This window comes from Berghia stephanieae, chromosome 1, assembly GCF_034508935.2.
Source record: "Berghia stephanieae isolate SIO BIC M18660-M18661 chromosome 1, UCSD_Bste_1.3, whole genome shotgun sequence".
Classification (NCBI taxonomy): Eukaryota; Metazoa; Mollusca; class Gastropoda; order Nudibranchia; family Aeolidiidae; genus Berghia; species Berghia stephanieae.
Window position 1 is genome coordinate 75,697,530 of NC_088360.1, and position 21,110 is coordinate 75,718,639.

Genomic DNA, 21,110 nt, shown 5'->3' on the forward strand with positions numbered 1-21,110 from the left:
AAGTGGAAAATTGTGGATACTGATTTGGTGATGTTCATTTTTATTTACCACCTATCCAAGTATTGTTTCAGGCAGGAGGTGTCTTTAAGTAAAACTTCTTCAATCTCTTTCCAGTTTTTCGATCGATAGGCTAAGGCCCAGTCGTCAAGGCATCCAAGTTTGAGTGCTTGGAAGTTTGGCATTTCAGAGATATAAATATTGAAGAAAGTTGGTGTTACAACTGAACCTTGTGGTGCCCTGTTTTTAATTTTTGGTATTTTGCTTTTGTTTCCTCCCAATATGACATGAAATTGTCTTGTCCAGTCATGGTAGACAGCAGTTTAAGCGTCTGTCAACAGGGAATCATTTTTGAAAGCTTTAACATCGTCCTCCTATCCAAACAGATTCGTGAGCTACAGTTAAGTCTATTAGGACTGCACCAGTTTTCTAGGGTTTTTTTCTCTCAAAGCCTGCTTCAATGTATGAGGTCAGTGCAAGGACCTGTTCACGTCTGATTCTTTGTAGTCTAAAGCCCGCTTGTTATGGCAGTACGCAGGGATTTACAAATGGGTTGATTCACTCGAGTACAATTCTTTCCAGGAGCTTGTATAAGCAACAAAGTAAAGATATTGGTCTGTAGCTGGATGGTTCAGTCATTGGTTTGTCTGGATTTAATATGGCTATGACTTTGGCATGTTTCTAAATTTGTGGGTATGTGCCCTTGTCCATGATGTCTGTCATAGTATTTGCCAGCCAGTTTATTGTTTCTGGTCCAAAGTTAGTAATCATGTCGGGGTATCACTCATCAATGCCAGCAGTTTTGCCATTTTTTCAGAGAGAGAAAGAGAGAGAGAGAGAGAGAGAGAGAGAGAGAGAGAGAGAGAGAGAAAGAGAGAGAGGGGGGAGACGATAAAGAGAGGGAGAGTGGGGGAGGAGACAGAGAGAGGGAGTTAGTGAGAGAGGAAAAAGAGAGAGATTTTGTGATAAGGAGAGAGAGAGAGAGAGAGAGAGTTAATGAGAGGAGAGAGAGGAGGGAGGGAGAGAGAGAGAGAGAGAGAGAGAGAGAGAGAGAGAGAGAGGGAGACGATAAAGAGAGGAAGAGAGTGGGAGAGGAGACAGAGAGAGGGAGTTAGTGAGAGAGGAAAAAGAGAGAGATTTTGTGATAAGGAGAGAGAGAGAGAGAGAGAGAGAGAGAGAGTTAATGAGAGGAGAGAGAGGGGGGAGAGAGAGAGAGAGAGAGAGAGGGAGACGATAAAGAGAGGAAGAGAGTGGGAGAGGAGACAGAGAGAGGGAGTTAGTGAGAGAGGAAAAAGAGAGAGATTTTGTGATGAGGAGAGAGAGAGAGAGTTAATGAGAGGAGAGAGAGAGGGAGAGAGAGAGAGAGAGAGAGATAGAGAGTTTGAGAGAGGAGAAAGAGAGATAGAGAGAAAGAGAGATTTTGAGAGAGGAGAAAGAGAGAGAAAGAAAGAGAGAGAGAGAGAGAGAGAGAGAGAGAGAGAGAGAGAGAGAGAGAGAGAGAGAGAGGAGGGGGGGAGACGATAAAGAGAGGGAGAGAGTGGGGGAGGAGACAGAGAGAGGGAGTTAGTGAGAGAGAAGAAAGAGAGAGATTTTGTGATAAGGAGAGAGAGAGAGAGGGAGAGAGAGAGAGTTCATGAGAGAGAAGAAGGAAAGAAAAAGAGAGAGAGAGAGAAAGAGAGAGTCAGTGAGAGAGAAGAAAGAGAGAGAGAGAGTTAATGAGAGAAGAGAAAGAGAGAGTCAGTGAGAGGAGAGAGAGAGAGAGAGAGAGAGAGAGAGAGAGAGAGAGAGGGGAGAAAGAGAGATAGAGAGAAAGAGAGATTGTTTGTGGAAGAGGAGAAAGAGAAAGAGAGAGAGAGAGAGAGAGAGAGAGAGAGAGAGGTGGAGTTGTTGTCCCTCTTTGGACGAATTACGATTATTTGCATCAGAATGAATGTTTACTATAATTTTTAAAGTCAAAAATGTGTTTAGAGCTTTGTTATTTTCTTTATTTTCTCAGTGTTACGGTGTCATTTCGTACCCTTTAAACAAAGTACATCAGTCATTCACTCCTGCCCAAACACCGTATCGCAAGTTACTGTGTTATGGCAGGCCAGAATTACGCTTAGTTGTGGTTTTTATTGCACCGTATCACTAGTTACAGCTTTTGAGCAGAATGTGTTCAGGGTAATTTCTCTTGACAGCTCTGTCTTATTCCCGGTTACGGCTTTTGGGCTGCCAAACCTCCACCTGAGAACGGGATAGGCGGCATGCACTCTGCAAGTAACATGATATACGGTAAAGGGGCAGAGCGATACTGTGACATTTTTCAAAAAATGTCCCTGCACAAAAGCCGTAATGAAAATAGCTACGTAAAATGCGTCGTTTTATTAAAAATGACCATCTAAAAGTGACCGGGGTCCTGACAATCAAGCAGACTATATAATCACGGTTGTATTGGTATAAAAATCATCACGATAGTCTTTGGTTAACTATTTAAATTCCATCCGCAAAGTTTTGATTTGCTCTCCTGAAAAATCAACGAAATCATCGTTACGGCTTTTGCGCAGGCACCCCTCGATATTGTTGTACTTTTGTGGCATTGACTTACTGACTTAAAGCTGTTCACTGGCACAGGCGACTGATATATGTCAGTCAAAGGCTTCTATTAGCCTGACTACATTATCTATGAAACATTTTTTAAAATGCCGGCAATAATGAAATATTTGAATTGAATTGAATTGAAATTGTTGCAGCCTCAGCGGCCTTCATGATTTTTGTGCTGAGGAATCTGCATTCACGTCTCTGATGTTATTGAGGTCTATAGTTGATGTTAAGTGGAGATTTATGTTTGGCAATGTTTTGAGATCGTTGTTGACTGTTATTGGCAATGAGGTGATTGGGCGTCCTTTTAAGTTTGGGTCCCAAATTGGTGAAGTAGAATGGCATAGTAGTTTTATTTGCTGGTATTTCAGGATTTTTGTCTCAGGATGTGTCCAAACAGGTTCCACTTGACTTTAACTATTTGAAGAGAGATCAGTGTTTCGTTACATTTATGGTACAGTGCTTTGCTATTTTTGTAGGATATTTAATTCCCAGCACTGTTTTAAGTTGTTTAAGATGGCATGAATCTTTTGCGGCATTACTTCTTGAAATGAAAATGTGGAAAAAATTGCTCTGATTTGGGAGGAAAACAACGTTTCTGAATGGTTGTTGTTGTTCTTTGCAATATGTTATTATTTATATGCAGTTACAAAATATTTTTCTTAATAATGATGAATAGCATTCAGCTCTTGTAGTGTTAGTGCAAATCAGTAGTGCGAAGCAGTGCCTTTCAACATTGAATCTTACAGTTCTCTCTTTTTAGCTTTCCACAAGGCATGATGTTACCATTTCAAAAATACCTTTCTTATTGCTCTTTAACCTTCACCTTGATTTTAATTTCATTTCATATGTCCATAGGTGGACCAAGCCATTCTAATAGTTCGAAGTGCTTTGGCCAACCAAATAGATTGGACTGAGATATGGGCTCTTGTGAAAGAAGCCCAAATGAATAGCGACCCAGTGGCCTTGGCCATCAAAGGCTTGAAATTAGACATAAATCAAATCACAGTATTACTTAAGTAAGTTTAAGTAGTTGAAATTTAAATTTAGTAATTTGAAAAAATATGAATGATATAATTAATGTGTTTTTTATATTGACTGTATTAAATCTCATTTTTATCATGGCTGATCCTGTATGATTTTTTTGGGTGTTGTATTTAAATGTACTTTTCAAAGTCCTTAAAGCCCTTTTTTTATTGAACAATATGCTATTTTTTTAAAAGGTTTTTTTTTTCGTCATATAGTTGTGAGCAAGTGCAAATATGAGCCCTTGGTGGGTGTTGGAAGGAGTAGTTAGGCAAATAGCATATTATAATGTGTTTTAGAAAAATGAGGTTTACATTCTCTGGGAATAAAATGCATACTGTAATGTTATGAATTTGTCTTTTCTTTCTTCATTTGAAAATTCACAGAGACCCATTCCCAGCAAGCGATGAAGATGATGAGAGTGGATCTTCTAGTCTCAAGCCTATGAAGATAGATTTAGATTTGTCTCTGAGTGCCTATGGAAATTCAAGAAAGTAAGTTTTCATTGCTCAATTGTTTCTTTTCCAATAAAATGTACCTAAATTCTCTTGTCCACGCTATGTAATGGTAACTTAATGAAGTCGACAAATGTAAGGACTGGTTCAGTCCATTAAAATATAAAAAAGAAAAAGAAAATGAAATTCCCTCTATTCATTCCCATGGGGGAATATTTTAAAGGTCTATTTCAGGAGTAGAATGAAAATATTAAGGCATTGGTTCAAAGCCAAGCAGAGCATGGTGGGGAATTGTAAGGCACAGGATCTCAAGGTTACATACAGAGACTAAAAACTTTTGCTACTTTTATCTAGGCTTTTCAAAAGGCTAAATTTGATATCTTTATTGTGTTTTATTTCATGTTTCACGATGAGCAGGATTTTTGATTAAAGAAAATGTTTTAATGTTTCAAGTATTTAGCCAAAATTGGTATCTTCTGTTTTTGTTATTGTTTTTCAGGTATTTTGATAAGAAAAAGCAGGCTGCAAAGAAAGAACAAAAAACTGCAGAAGCATCCCATAAGGTTTGGACAGAAATCTTGTGATTCTATTTTAGTTAAAGAGTTTGTTTCTAAAGAGAGGTAACACGGAGAATCTGCATTTAAAAAAACGCAACACAAAACAAAAGCTGCAGAATTATTTTTCCATGAAAATATATGATTAAAGCCTTGACCTTGATAAATAGTAAGCTTTTGTCGATTAAGGTGTAAAAAGTGGAGCTGATGGACAAGAAGATTAGCTTGAACAAATGGACACGACTTTTTTTAGTTTGTGACCTTGCCTTGCTTGGTGATGAAATTGTTCAATTTAAATTTAATTACTTTTATTCCAATGTCAAACACATTTCATTGTTCAAATCCTTAAGGGCATTGATTGGGAGGGGTGTCCATTTATGTCAAATGCCATGTTAATTGAACACAATTAAAGGATTTTTGGGCTGGTCCAACGCTGAGGGAGACACTGGTTTACCTCCCCCCCCCCCCCCAAGACAACATGAGGGGGGATAAACGAGAATAAGAAGAGCCAAAAATACTTTATTTTTTTAAAGGAATTTATAAAATCCCCAACTGCCTTAATAGAAGTAATATCAAACTTTTGTTTTCAGGCTTTCAAATCAGCAGAGAAGAAAACAAAACAAAGTTTGAAAGAAGTGCAAACAGCTGTCAGTATAAACAAGACAAGAAAAACTTATTGGTAAAGCATGATAAAATTGGTTTGTTAAGCATTTTTTAGATTTTTAATTGTAACGGTTCATTGCTTAAGAGGTTCTGTGCTAAATACTCTCTTTTTAAAGTTTTCTCTGCATAGAAGCTACTCTCTGTAAATTGTTTTGGTCTAGATTCACCTATCTACCTACTAATCAATCTATCTAGCTGGATGTCTTAACGTATATAATCTCATATATGGATATTCATTCAGTCAACGTTGTTTGACAAAGTATCCTTTTAGCTTCATGTTTTCTTGCCAACTCTACCTACGTTTGATTTCAAATAGCCCTTGGTCATATATATTGTTTATTGACAATATTTTCAACAACATTAGTGCATTTGCTTCTTGACCCGACTATTTAGCCTACTATAGGCATGATTTCTGGACTTTGGTGGACAATCATACAATGAACTTTCAATTGAGGATAGAGGTACGGTACTGGAGTCGGATTCTCACCTTGAAAATTAGAGGCTGTAATAAATAGGGACAATCAATTGAGCTGGCCATATAATGCATGCTTTCTAGTTTATAGTCACCTCTTTTGTACAAATGGTATTTTGTTATTATGGGTTCCCTATTGTTGACAAGATTAATTTGAAAAAAATTAAGGTGTAAAAAAATATTTATATTTTTTATTCGCTCATGTCATGTTCTTAGAGAGATATTATCCGTATTGCAGAAAAATAAATGATTGACACTCTTTATGAACTGATCATTTCATAAGGAAAATAAGGTATTGTTTCGTGTACTAATTTAATGACAAGTATTAGTCAGCAGTGATTTATAGAATGGAAGAATGCCATGATTTTTGTCGTAAATATTATTGTTAATGTTTTTGTTTTTAAGAATTTAAAAAATTTGTTCCTTCCTCTATAATCATTGGATTTCTATGCTTATTATTTCGTTCGTATATTTATTTACCTGTTAAATTATTTATTTTAAAATTTATTTCAGGTTTGAGAAGTTTTTGTGGTTTATCTCATCAGAAAACTATCTCGTCATTGGAGGAAGAGACCAACAGCAAAATGAAATGGTTGTCAAACGTTACATGAAACAAGGTGAATTTATTTATGGAAATACAGAATTTTGACCAACTGTTTCAAAACAGCATCAGCATTGTCCATTTCATCTTCCACTGCCATTATCATTGCCCATTTCATTTTCTTTATAACTATTATCATTGTTATCATTATTATTATTTTCGTTTATTTGTCATATCATCACAAACGGCATCATTTTTCCATCATCATAAGTTTTTATTATTAAAAACAGTCATAAATAAAAGTACTGATTTTTCTGTAAAACTCATCGAATAATCATTTATTATGTTTATTTCCAGGAGATTTGTATGTCCATGCTGATTTACATGGTGCCAGTAGCTGTATTGTGAAAAATCCAGGAGGTAGGATTTATTTTTATCCCCCCCCCCTCCTTTTTATTTTTACCTTACTGGACAGGTCTGTTTATTTTTCTGTTTTTAAAGAAAATAAAAGTCACATGAATCAAATGTTTTACTATCTACCACAATTATGGATATAGATTAAAATTTACAAAATATTGGGTCAAATTTGATTTTCAGAGGGAAAATAAGGAAAATTGTCTTTAGCACTTTACTCTAGAATTGTTTTTCATTTTATTTTTTACTCACCTCAATTTAGTTACTTTTTAGAAACCTCTGAAATGAAAAGGGATGTAATTTCAAATCAGCATTAGCACTTTTGATTTCTCAGCTTTTTGAAAGTTTTCTGAGAATATTGAATGTTGAGTTGTATTTCACTTTATTACATTCATTCAAAGACAACCCAAATACGCCCCCCCCCCCTCCCCACCCACTCTTTGCTCCTTGTTCTGTTTTCTTCTATACACAAATTTTTAATGTTATTTCCAAGGTGGTCCGGTGCCTCCCAAGACTCTGAATGAAGCAGGAACTATGGCCATTTGTAACAGTGCAGCATGGGATTCCAAAGTTGTGACGTCTGCCTGGTGGGTGCAACAGGAGCAAGTGTCCAAAACAGCTCCTACTGGAGAATATCTCACCACAGGAAGCTTCATGATTAGAGGTAAAAATAGACTAGATTCAGTCCATTGCCATTTTACTTACATAAATGGACAAGATACATGAAAAGGATTTACTTTATGACTCTGATGGGGAATTTTTTTTCTATGTTTTAAAGGGTCTGTTTTGGAAGATAACTTTAGATAACCCAAGCATCAGCTGTAGTGGTTGCGACGGATGAGTAATAGCGGTTACGTTTCTGGTTCAAGGTAAAAATGAGGTGTGAAAAGGGGAGTTCATACTGTGCAATGCCTTAGCCACCCTGTCACCTTGCTGCTGTTTTTTAAGTGCTCATACATGTGTGACTCGTCTTCAACGCTAGTTAAACATTTTACTGAGAATGGTGCAGGGCAGTATCAATACTTGATTATTAGTTTCAATTTTATAGGGATTTAGAGCAAGCCAGTCAAGATGGACAAAAGATTGATATTTATCTATATTCTTAGCTTCCGATCCAAAATGCTTCAAATTATGCCATTCAAAAGTGGATCATGCTCAAGAATGATGTTTTATTACTTTTGACATTTTTGTATTGTTAGGTGTTTTCTCTTATATTTTATGACTCAAAAAAAGTTTTCTCTTATATTTTATGACTCAAAAACAGTTTTTAGAAGTATTATACCCATTTTATTCATTACAAGTTATTTTCCTGGAATTTTTGCAGAAAACCAAAAAATTCACATTTTCTATAAATCCCATCATTAAAACTTTGTCAGATGGAATGATGAAGTTTATGTTATATAAAATAGTAAATTTCAAACTAACAACTTATATTTCATTAAGATATAACAATAACTTTATGATTAACTTGGTTTTCAAATACCCTAAAAAAAAAACCCAGTCTTTAACGCTTGTGAAGGTAAGAAAACCTCAGTCTCAAGAGAGTTAATTCATAATTTTGGTGGATGTGTATGTGTGCTTGTGTGTGTGTGTGTGTGTGTGTGTGTGTGTGTGTGTGCGCATGCGCCCATATGTGTATGATTTTCTCATGTTCAGCTTTTTTTTTTTCTAGTTTTATCTTTGATGTTGTATCATCGATTTGGAGAGTATGAAAACAGTTCTCTGGTTTTTACAGGTTTTGATTTTTCAACTGATTAGCTTTAAGTTATCACTATCCTTTGTTTTCAAGTAAATTAATGGCTGAGTTTTAGGTGAATTGTAAATTGTAATTTTTTGTAAATTTTGGTTTTACATTTTGTCTATTCCAGGAAAAAAGAACTATTTGCCGCCTTCATACTTAGTGTATGGTTTTGGTTTTCTGTTTAAGGTAAGCATTTTACTTGTTTTTAAAGCATCCATCACATTGAAAGAAAGATGATCTTTGTGTGTGAGAGAGATAGAAGGAAGGAGGAGTGAGTTAGCGAGTTTATGTGTGTGTGTGTGTGTATTAGAGAGAGAGAGAGAGAGAGAGAGAGAGAGAGAGAGAGAGAGAGAGAGAGAGAGAGAGAGAGAGAGAGAGAGGAGAGGAGGAGAGGAGGGGGGAGGGAGGGAGAGGGAGAGGGGGAGGGAGGGAGGAGAGGGAGAGAGAGAGAGAGAGAGAGAGAGAGAGAGAGAGAGAGAGAGAGAGAGAGAGAGAGAGAGAGAGAGAGAGAGAGAGAGGAGAGAGAGAGAGAGAGAGAGAGAGAGAGAGGAGAGGAGGGAGGGGGAGGGAGGAGAGAGAGAGAGGAGAGAGAGAGAGAGAGAGAGAGAGAGAGAGAGAGAGAGAGAGAGAGAGAGAGAGAGAGAGAGAGAGAGAGAGAGAGAGAGTTTGTGTGTGTGTACAATTATTGTGAAATTCATATTAATCTATATTGTTCTTGTTAAGATGAATTTTCTTTGCTGATTTTCAACAAAAACACTTCTAAACAATTTTCAGGTTACTTTTATCTTTTTTCCCCCCTCTTCATATCAAATCAAACCCAAAATTTCTTTTTAATTTGTCCATTACAGTTAGAAGATGGAAGTGTTGAACGACATACTGGAGAGAGGAAAGTTCGAACAGTAGAGGAAGATGAAATATCTGTTGTTGATTCAATCGCAACAGCTTCAATCTCTGAAACTGATGACATTGGTTTGGATATCAGTGATGGAAGCTCTGAGGACGAGGCTGATGAGCACGAAAAAGAAAAGAATATGGAAGAAGTTTCTGAAGGCCTTGAAGAGGAAACCGAAACGGGAACAAATGCTGCTAATGTTGACGATGAAGAGACCTCTGAGAAAGAAGACGAAGAAGAAAATACAAATGAAGTTTGCAAGGATGAAGGAGAGTTAATAGAATGCGAAACTACTACTGAGGTAAATATGGAAGCCTCTGGGATTTCAAAAGATGAGAAATCAGATGATGTAGATGATGACAAATCTGACTTTGCATTTCCTGATACAAACATCAAATTGCAGCATGTTAAGGGAGACAAGTAAGTTTTGATTTTTATTCTAAGAATTATAAATTTTTACTTATATGTTTATATTATACTAAGCCCATTTTCTGCTTTAAATTTAGTGTTTAAGACTGGTGCATTTTAAAAGCTTTTAATATGACAAGAATCAACATAGGACAACGTAGGAGACTTTTTTTTCTTTATGAATGAGACTTAAATGTCCTTTTAATATAGACATAAATGTGTATAAAGAAATGTCATCAAAGACCATCAAGGGTAAACCTTATGGAATTTGAAGTTATGACAATCAAATCATGGAAGAGTTGTGATCCTCATTTCATCATTATTTACTTGATTTGAATGTTTATTTTACTGAATTGATAGGTTTTATCAAGTAAACAAATTTATAGTTTGAGGAATATATATATCAAGAAATTTTAAAAGATATAAAAATTGATAACCTATTTTGTCAGATAGTCATTGTTTTATCCTATTATCACATTTACGTGTGTATGCTATTTATGACGTTAAAACATAACTTATTAAATAGATTAATAAATAGATTTGATATCAATCGAAATTAAACAATAATCACTGATCGAAAATTTCCCTCTTCTCACTGTCTTCTTTTGAATTCTAAATCATACCCCCCCCCCCCCCCCCCCCAACAATAGATATGAATTGCAGAGAGAGAATAGCGAGAATACCCACTCCTTTGAGCCCATTTACTTGGGTGACTCTCAGCCTGTCGTTTTTGGAGAAAAGGTAAGTACTATGCAAATCAATTACAACTGTCAACATGCAGGTATAGCACATATGCCATGCACTCCATGACATAACACAACAAATCATAACATAAATTTTTTCCAGGAACCACACAGTAATCGAATAAACTGCCAGACAAAATAGTAACAGCAACATGGGGCTGTGCTTGTTGCCAGCTTGATGATGTTGACTGTCCTAACTTAAAGAAGGAGAAGAATTACTTATTCTTTTAATTGTAAACCAAAGGTGTAGAAGCATTGAAAGTACTTTTGCAATTTGAGATTGTTTGATATTGTGTTTGGCCAATCAATTCTATTCTGTTCCAGACTATTTTCACCGATTTTTCTTTAAAATAAAAGATAATTCTTGGCAAATGGAAAATAACTGATTGGAATTTTTGGAAAATTGTTATTTTGTATAGAATTGATTGAACATATTAGTGTATGTCAAAAATGTAAACTTTTGTTCATTGTTGTTGTTATTATTATTATTATTATTATTATTATTATTATTATTATTATTTAATTTACAGTTGTTATAATTTTAATTCTCGTTGTTTTCTTTACTCTTCAGGTTTCCAGTAAGAAAAGATTGTCTGCAAAAGAAAGAAGGTTAGCATTTTTTTTCTGTTTGTTTACCGTCAATTGTGAAATCAAGGAGTCTTGTGTGTTCATATTTTTAAAGACTGGTATTACAGTTTAAAGAAAAATATAATGTAAAGATTTTTAAAGCAAAAATGACTGTGATGCAAGATAGAAGAAATCTGAAAATTTATTTATGATAACACCGTGCCTTGGAAATGCAGATAATGTGTAGGAAAAAAGGTTTCCTTGACTTTCTGTTTTCAGTTAGACATTCTTTTTATAACAGAAAGTCTGAGTTTTGATTCCTAATCAAGTAACGAGTTAAAAATTTTATTTTCATTTGTCCATTTGCATGATGCCACTTTTAATGTTCGTTGATATAACTTAGCAACCTATAAAAGATTCTGTTTCAATTCATTTGATTCAAACATTTCAGAGACTTGAAAAAGGGGAAAAAAATAAATGTCAAAGACACTTGCGAAGAGAAAGGAGAGGAGGAGGGAGCACCCATGTCATCTGCAATTCAAAAGGATGAAGAGATGAAAGATGACAAAACAGTCGATCATGAGATGGAGGAGGATTCCAGTGTGTCATCTAAAATATCAAAGAAGAGTGAGGTAATTCTGCTTTTTCTTTCAAAGTTCTTTCTATACTTCCCTCCCTTAGAGAAGATGTAATGATTATGGTTCACTGTTTTAAAAAGTCAGACTTATAAAATTATTAATGGTGCCTTTATATGCGACATGATTGATACGGAAATTGAGTGAAAATGACTTTTTTTTTTTTACTTTCGTGATAATAGTAGAAGCTGAGAAATGCTCATGCAATTACATATTGGAAAATTTACAAATTTATATATTGTGATGGAGCAAGTCTTTTGTCCATGTTAAAAGGCATGTTATAAAATACTTAAATGCTTTTTACACATCAAGAAGTTAGTTTAAGAAGTTAGTTTAAATGTAAACTATATTCTTTGTAAATACAAATCTACCCAAAAATCAAAATCCATAGAATTTGACTCAGATGATATTTTAGGAACTTTCATATTTGAAAATTCCATTTTATACAAATGTATAATCATAGAAACTTGATGTTTGATTTATTTGCAGAAAGCGCCTTTGCCTCAAGAATCACAACTAAGCAGACGTCAGTTATTAAAAAAGAAAAAATTAGAGAAGAAATATGGTCATCAGGATGAGGAGGAAAGAAAAATAAAGGTTGCAATTTTAAATGTAAGTGCCATGAACAGTTTTTGCTTTTTTTCTTGTATTGCTATCTTAGACTTGAATGCTTGCCATCCTTTGACATTTTGCCATACATTGACAAAAATATTTTTTTCCTCTCAAAATTCTAAACTTGGATCATTCTAATAGGTGTGTCTTGGTAGCTCAGCAGTACCATGTCTCACCTTCTCACCTTGTCACAAAAGTCACACAATTTTAATGTGGTTAATGGCTGAATGGATGACAGTGATTGTGAAAAACTCTGGTCCCGAAATTATGTCCTTGGATAAGGCACTTAACACACATTACCCAACTTGACTCTGGTTGAATGAGTACATGGCTGTAGGCGGTGACGGATATTGCAAGATTTTTAGTACAAAAAGGTCACCTAATAGGCTAGTGGTACTGTATGATATGGCCTGCGAGGAGAATAAGTGAAACATTGTGAAGCACATGGGAATGCTCTGTGTGTATATATATATATATAAATATATATATATATAGAGCTACCAACCTCATGCGAAAAATACGTATTCTTACGTTTTTTCGGCCATTGTACGCTTGTAAGACTTTTTCGTATATTGTACGTGTTTATTGTGTCGGTACGGTTGCGATAAGGCTTTCAAATTTTGACGTGCATGTGTGCCGACTATTGTCGGTTTTCCGACAATCACGGTCGTTGCGATCTCCCGGATCACTTATTATTTTATTGCTAAAGTAATCTGATTGCGAGTGACGTCAATTGTCGGAGTGTCGGCGAGCAGTCAAGTGCCGACGAATGGGCGTTGGATTGCCGACAATATTGTCGGGAAACTTCGCTAGTCTCCGATTTGACTGCAACTCTTCACTGTCTGAAAAACGAAAAGTGTGTCGATATAATCGTCTGTATTCCATTCAAGTAACTTTTGTTTGTTCAATTGAACGTTGCTACATTTCAATTTTATTCGCTATATCAATCAACTTTCTGGATTTGTCGTTGTATATTTTACATTATTTTTTTTGTTATCATGCCTGAACAATTCTTTGACCGTTCGTCGGATCTGAATTCAGTTGAGAATGGTGTTCGAAATCTATTCAAATGGGATCTGGAAGAGAAAGACTGCACCGATGATTTTCTTTCGGAGTACGTGAGAAAGCCAGCACAGCCGGGTGCTGCATTTTGTATTTTTTTTTGCCAGTGGATTAAAGTCTAATGATTTGGATGGTTATTGCTCTTTAGAGATAAGATCAATTATTCCAAGTTAAAAACTACTGTGGGGGGTCCGATTACGGTGGCAAAGGAAAATCATTCATGTCATAAAGTAGAGGCATTCTCAATGTCAAAGTGAGTAACAGTAACACAAGAGAAAAAAAAAAAAAAAAGAAAAAAACAACTCAGTCGTTGCGGCTGTTTTCACTGCTGAGACAGAGGCTCGTCCTCTCTCCAAGCTTCACAAGATTTCTTAACTCACTCAACCCTAGCCCTAACTGAAACTGATTCCAGTCTGTAGGTAGACAAGTGCTGATTAGCCATTGGACAAGTGAAGCGCAACTTTGGGTTAAAATTTGAATAACACAATTTCACATAATCACTGTTGCATTATTTTTCACAGTATATGAACGGCTCTGGTATCATTTTAAAGGGCAGAGATCAATATTTCTTTTGATGTGATAGAAATCAATGTTGACATATTGTATCAAAAATTATAATTTGATAAAAATAACATCATTCTAAAACTTTTGAAATCTTTTTCAAATTGAGATAGCAAAAAAATAAAAGAGAAGGCATCTAGATAATTCATTTGTCTATGTCTATATCAAATTTCATAAAGATTGAAGACAGTGCAGTATGTTTAATGTTGACCACAAGTGACCAACCCTCTTTTTTCTATGCTAAAATCCCGTTTTAATCAGTAGTCACCTTATCGAGAGCTTGTCCAGTGGGGGAATTCTCAATCAATTTTGAGCTTTTTGTAAGAGTAAATTTAGAGTAGTAAAATCATCATAACTTTGGAACCGTTTATCCTAGATCAAAAAGTAAGGTATCTTATTAAATGGTTTTTAAAGGCCTATCTGTCTATGTAAAAAAAAAATTATTAATTTTTATTTTTGAAAAAATATCAAACTACCACTCTACCTCCATGCTGTCTCTTCTCCCTATAAATTTTTAGTACTTTTTAGCATTTTAAAAGCAATATATTCGGTAGGACACTCCACAAGAAAATGTTTATGACTAAGTACTGAGTTACAAAATAAAAGATCCGGTAAGGCAATATGTGTGAAAAAGTTCAGACAATTTGGTCAGGACTCACATGCAGGTCTATTGTAACATTTGTGATTTTATTGTGCGTTGGAAATTTCTATGCCTGTGCGTGTGTTAAGATCTAGATTTGAGATAATATTCTGGATAAATCTGATATTCTATGACTTAATCGCTTATGTTTTAAGATCTTACTCTTTTTGCCCAATTCTTACTCTTTTTTATCATCAATTGTACTCTTTTTGCCCGTCTGGGGTTGGCAGCTCTGTGTGTATATATATATATATATATATATATATATATATATATATATATATATATAAAAACAAAAACCATGAAATAATAGTGCTCAACTTTTTGATAAAAGGAGCTATTTATAAAACATTTCAAGTATATATATATATATATATATATATATATATATATATATATATATATATATATATATATATATATATATATATATATATATATTATATATCAGCATTTGGAGTAAAAGTTTTCTGGTCAAAATGAGGAAAGGTGTTTTGTCAGTATACTGCAGAATTCACCGCAATTCTATTTTTGCTTCCAAGACTTAAAGTGTTGTCTGTAATTTGAATGTCTACCTGTCTCTAGGTTGTTGTTAAGTTGGACAGGGATGGTATTTGACATTGTGTTTACATGCCGTATAATGCTTGAAATTCCTCTCAGTGGTGTATGAGATGATAATAAAAACTGAATAACATTTCCTGTAATCCAAATTTTAAAATTTTAAAGTCCCTTTAGAGAGGGAGAATTTTGTATATTTTTTGGTATGGAACAATCCATCATGATCATATTGAAACAAACCTCTCGTAGTTTGGAAGCAGAATGGAGTCTAACAACAATAAATACAAATATCACTTAGCAATACATAGAAACAATACCCTCGCTGGTCCACACGCAAAGTGACAAAATCAAGATGTGGATAGAAGATGAAATGAGAAATAGAAAAGAATTTAAAAATTTTAAAGGGCTGTAATAATGGGGATAAACAGTTGGAAACATTTAAACTAGACAACATCTAAGAATAAGAAACAAAAGAAAGACATAGAGGTTTAAAAAGAATATAACAAATCTCCAGCTATGTTTAACTTAGTTTTGAATAGTATTTTCAATACAATATATCATAAATTTTATATTTATTTATATTTTAGTTGAGTAAATTGCATTATTCAGGTTTTTCTTCTTTTCAAAATTATTTTCAACGTTATTTGATTCTTCAATTTTTACTTGTATTGTCCATAGTGGATATTTTAAAAATCTTTAAATGGCAGTAATTGAATTATGGGAGTCCAGAGCATCTGCATATTTTTCAGTATGATTGAGATTTTCATTGCCTTCCAATTTTTCGAAATGAATCAGTCTGCAGGTAGTCACAAGAAGAAGAATAAAAAGGAAAAAGAAGAAGTTGAAATCAAGCCACACCAAAGAGGTCAACAAGGGCCACATAAAGGTCAAGTTAAAGGTCAGAGTACTTTCCATGGAAAGAAAGGGCCATCAGAGAATCCCAGTGAAGAAATGTCTCACTCTGATAGTAAGTTCAGTCAATGTAATGGTTTCAGAAATACTTGTTGTTACTGCCAAATTTGCTAACTTTAATCAATCCATAACTATTTATAATGGTAAAAAGACTTATTACAAACTGGGCTGTAAAATTCTGTTCATTCTGATCAGGCAAGGGGTTTTTGGAAAAAACAACAACTCTGATTTACCATTATAACTCGTGTTGTGGGTATGTTGGTCTGGCGTTCTTCCAATCGAGTTAATGCAGTTGTTTTTTTTTTATTGTTATTTTTTTGTTTTTAATGTCTGAATGGAAATAAAAAAGAGGAATCAGTGGATTTTACTACACATCAACTTACCACAAATCAGCCCTATAAGTTCACTTAAAATATGCTTCTCTAAAGATATTGGTTTAAATGGCATGCAACTTATTTTCTCTCCCTTTTTTTTTCTTTTTTGTTTGTTTTGAAAATGCAGGTAAAGGTAAACCAACACAACACAGTGCTGCTGCTAGCAAGGGTGTAAGTATCACATCGATAGGTTTTTTTTTTTTTTAAAATTGTTTTGTCTAAAGATTGTCGTCAATTGTTGTTTTGAAACTAAAAGAGCCAAAATTTTCGAAAACCATATTTTTCACAAAGTGGAAATTTTTTCAATGCTTATTTTGAGCTGCTTCTATTATTAGATTATGGGTCTGCCATTGCACTTTTTGCCGCATGACTTTTAAAAAATTTATAATGTTTATGGTTAGATTTGCAGTGATAGTCTGAAAAATATTAGATCACTGTTGTGAACGATTTATCGTTATACATATAATCATGACTATAAGTTTGGACATTGAGAAGGATTACAAAGTGAAAATGAATTATAGTTTATTTTTCTTTTAGTTTTTAAAAAATTACAGAATATGTTTATATTTTGTCGCTAACTACATTAAATTTTTTTTTTTTGTAAGATATATTTGGTTGTATTTGTCATTAACAGTGCAGCATTGAAATATAATATCAAACCCTTTTTTTTGTTTGCTTTATTTTTTATTTTTTTTTTTTTTTTTGTGGGGTTTTTGTTTTTGTTTTGGTAAAAGCAACATTGATCTGTTATATTTTGACAGTGTACTCTAAATGATTTGATAAAGAATTATATTGAATTCTGCAATTTATATTCTTTTCTTTATTACAAACATTCCTGTTTTAAATATTTCCTCAGGGTGCAGACTCAGATGGAGAGAAAGATGAAGATAATGTTGTAACTGATGTAAGTGGAAGAAATGATGGAATAGTCAGAAAAAAAATCTCTTTTTTATTCATAGCGATTTTGGAGAGGATTGATTGTTTATTTTTAAATTATGCTTACCCTCATCAAAGGATTTTGATATGTTGCAAGGAGCAATTTTTTTCTACCTGATGCAATTTCAATCAAAATATCCAATAGACATTTGATGGCAGAATTTCAGTTTAAAAGCTTTGAAAACTTGTGATTTAGATTCAGTTAACTTGAAAAAGAGGTTTAAGAAAAAATAATGTCCTTTATAACTTTAGTTTATTGAGCCAATGTTTGACCTCTGATACCGGGCATGTTTGAGACTGTTGATTTGAAACCTTTGTTTATATGTATGATCTTGATAAGAAATATCTTTAAAAATTGTAGGTCTGTATGAGACCTTTCATTAGATTGTCTTTGTTTAATTAATCAAACATATGAAATAACGACTTGCCAGTCTGTGTGTATTATTTAACTCAGACTGCCTTAGTTATGGGTATGATGTCTGCTGCGTTTGCTACATTTGAATTCATCATTCATAACATACTCATGACATTTAGAAATTCCGTTGTTTAGGCCTTATAGTCTATGCATTGGTATAAACCTTATTTATTATGCACGAAACAAATTGTAATTTGAGATCATGAATTAGAACATTTTGTTTTGAGATGTGGTGATATGAGTATACAAGTATGTACTTAGATAATAATGGTTTGTAAAAACGATCATAAAATCAAACTGTTTCAAACTTCAGAACTGTATAGTTGGGTATTCAAAAAATACAGATATAATAATATTTAATTAAGATTAGGCTTATGTACAATTTAAGTAAAAGATATATATTATACGTACGTATGTTTTTTTGAAGATTTCCGTTGCCTGAAGTTGTATTTAAATGATGCATTATCATTTTGTTTCTGTATTTTGTTTAGGATACTGGACTTTTAAATTCATTGACTGGCATCCCCGTCCTTGAGGATGAATTATTGTATGCCATTCCAGTTTGTGCTCCTTATAACGCTTTGCTCAATTACAAGTAATGTATCATTTTTATCTTTCACAATTATCATGTTTGGTCTCTTTTCTCATTTCTTTATTTTAAATAATTTTCTTTTTAAAAACTTTCTTCAATTTTGCGGACAGCACACAAAACTATTTGTCACTTTGAACCTTTATAGTCTGGTTAATACAGTTTAGTGAGAATTATCATAAACATGGATGGCAAAAAAAAAACAATAACAAAGTCCTGAGTGATTCAACCTCGTTCTATCTATAGTTTTCATTTGTTTATAACCTGAGAAAGAGATTTTTCTAGCTGGGGTTCCTGAACTTCCATAGTGGGCAGGGAGGCACTTACTGTGTTTTCTATCCCCTTATATGTGTTTTCCAACTTGCTTTCTGTCTTTGTCTTGGAATGAGATTACTTGGCTTTGTCATGGCCCTGGCCGGGAGGGAAATAGTCAAGTGTATAGAGTTTTTGGAGATTATATTTTGTAAATAAACTTTCTATTATATATGGTATTATTTTTGTTTTACTTATATATATGATTTGTAGATATTTGAGTGTGTTCCTCTTAGTGGGGACCTGTGCTTGTGTCAGGATGAGACATTTATGTGATCTCAACTAAGTACGCTGATAGTGTGCTCTTGGAATCTACATCTGTTCCCTATTTGAACTAATTCCCCTTTGCTTCCTTTTTCTTGTGTACTTTAATTGTAATTCTAGGACTCTTTTACAATCCCATTTTCTTTCTTTTTACTGGCGCTGATTTGACCTAAATGCGCTGTAAAACCCTTAAGAACATAAAAACAAAGTGATTTTTATTTGATTCTGAATCTGATTATTACTCAAAGTCGTCTCAATTCTCAGTATTTGTACTTGAGGGCAGAGAGAGTTGTTAAGTGTGACAGCCATTGTTGGTGTTTAGGCTGAAGAATTTTGATATCTTCGCTTGAAGGTTTCTAAATCCATTGTATTCACACATGATTCAGGAAAAGCATTCTAGTTCTAGTCTTTGATAGTACAGGGTGCAAATGAATATTTGACGTTGTTTGAGTTTGTAGATTGGTGTTTTTGTATTTTTGAGTTGGTTTTTCTTTGAACGCATTAATTTCGTTGTTTGTCTAGTTTTTCTGGTGAGTTGGCCGTTATTTTGTGTGTAATTTTGAACATAAGAGTTAGTCATTTTTTTGTCTATCTTGTAAGGGAGTCCATCCAAGCTGTGTGATCATGTTTGTTACACACCTATGCAGGCTGTAGCCATTGAAGACATATCTTGCTGGACAGCTTCAATTGCTTTTATATCCGATTGTGTTCATTTGCAGTTTTTGTATCCCAATGGCTCAATTGACAGACAATGAGTTCTCAGTTAAAGGGACCTGTTTGGTACCATCTTCAATTGAAGAATTCTTTTTCTTTCCTTTCTCAACTCTCTGTCTATCCAGCAATGATTAGGAGTCTGTTTTATGTTAAGGCATGTACATTAAAGTAAACTGACAGTCTATATGAAAGGTGATAAATAATTGTTGCTCAGAAACCAAGATAAACTCCTGCTTTATAGGCCTTCTGGCTGGTAAATTCTACTAAGTTAATGTAACTTTAGCAAAAACTGTTTGGTGTTATTGATTTTTTTGTTTTGAATACTCTTCAATCAATTTTTTGATTAATAAATTTCGTTTCAGATTCAAGGTAAAGCTTTTGCCAGGGTCAGGTAAAAAGGGAAAAGGTATGTCACCTTAAGATAGGATAGATTTGTCATAAATGTGTTGTCTTGTCACAATGTTATGGTTATTTCAATTTTATGTTTTAGAAATGTTTACCGCTCATTTATTAAAAACACATAAAAGTAGAATTTCCTTTATATGCCCATGGAGAAATTTGTCTATAGGTTTTTTTTTTCAAGGGAAAACTCAAACAACCCAGGTACTAGCTGCAAAGTGAGCTAGGACGAAATGATTTCTCAGTTCACAAAATGTGGCACATATATTCAAAGTGAAAACTTTATCACCATGCTATACTTCCCTTAAATTTGTATTTTTATTATAATGTTTTATGTGTTGAAAGTCCCCTTAGGTGAATATTATGTGTTTGTGTGCAAAGTTCTTTATGATTTTATTTTCCTTTATATCCTTAGCTGTCAAGACTGCCCTCAATATGTTTTTACACGATAGAACCACATCCAACCGAGAAAAAGACCTTCTTAAAATTCAAAAAGTAAGCAACAATTACTTTACAATAGAATTCATAATCATTGTATTTTAACACTGGGATTATTGTCATAATCAAAGTCTGGAAAAGGGTGAGGATGGTGATGCAGGTTTTGAAAAAATGTGTTTTAGAGGGCCTTCTTCCCATAAAGGGAAGAAATGTGAAAGGGCAGTATTTTAAGTATTTAAGTAATGTATTCTTCATATTATTCAATTATAATTATTGCTCAAATAATATTAGATTCAGCTTTGTAAATTATTTGTCAGTCAAAATATTCAAGGTTGAATGATCCGACTGAAAAAAGTTTATAATCGAGTCATATGACGTAAGTTTTTTGTTTTGTCTTTCACGAATATGATGTCTTTTGTGGTAAAAGTGAATACTAAGCTGCTAGAATCTGGGACTGTAAAAGGTCATGTACGAAAATGAATATAATAGCTTCAAAAGATTCGCTTTTGTAATACCTAATTTCATTGTTTTGTCCATTTGAAAAAATAGTTATTAATTCTTTTTCTTTTATTTGTTTTGTTTTGCATTTGCTTTTACAAAAACTCTCGTAGTTAATGTTTAAAATAATCATCATAT

At 33.7% G+C, this 21,110-nt stretch overlaps 1 protein-coding gene across 1 annotated transcript in view; it reads left to right on the forward strand.

Moving 5' to 3' along the window:
- LOC144957248 (ribosome quality control complex subunit NEMF-like) overlaps positions 1-21,110 on the forward strand; it is a 39,479-nt gene that overhangs the window by 17,635 nt on the left and 734 nt on the right. Inside the window, exons 14-32 of the mRNA XM_078888333.1 lie at positions 3,436-3,596; positions 3,990-4,097; positions 4,558-4,621; positions 5,203-5,291; positions 6,261-6,364; positions 6,646-6,708; positions 7,196-7,366; positions 8,571-8,629; positions 9,292-9,755; positions 10,394-10,484; positions 11,058-11,095; positions 11,505-11,685; positions 12,178-12,300; positions 15,917-16,088; positions 16,535-16,578; positions 17,264-17,311; positions 18,250-18,353; positions 20,000-20,043; positions 20,452-20,531. Of these exons, the coding sequence (XP_078744459.1) occupies positions 3,436-3,596; positions 3,990-4,097; positions 4,558-4,621; positions 5,203-5,291; positions 6,261-6,364; positions 6,646-6,708; positions 7,196-7,366; positions 8,571-8,629; positions 9,292-9,755; positions 10,394-10,484; positions 11,058-11,095; positions 11,505-11,685; positions 12,178-12,300; positions 15,917-16,088; positions 16,535-16,578; positions 17,264-17,311; positions 18,250-18,353; positions 20,000-20,043; positions 20,452-20,531 (2,208 nt within the window). The remainder of the gene's footprint in view (positions 1-3,435; positions 3,597-3,989; positions 4,098-4,557; positions 4,622-5,202; positions 5,292-6,260; positions 6,365-6,645; positions 6,709-7,195; positions 7,367-8,570; positions 8,630-9,291; positions 9,756-10,393; positions 10,485-11,057; positions 11,096-11,504; positions 11,686-12,177; positions 12,301-15,916; positions 16,089-16,534; positions 16,579-17,263; positions 17,312-18,249; positions 18,354-19,999; positions 20,044-20,451; positions 20,532-21,110) is intronic.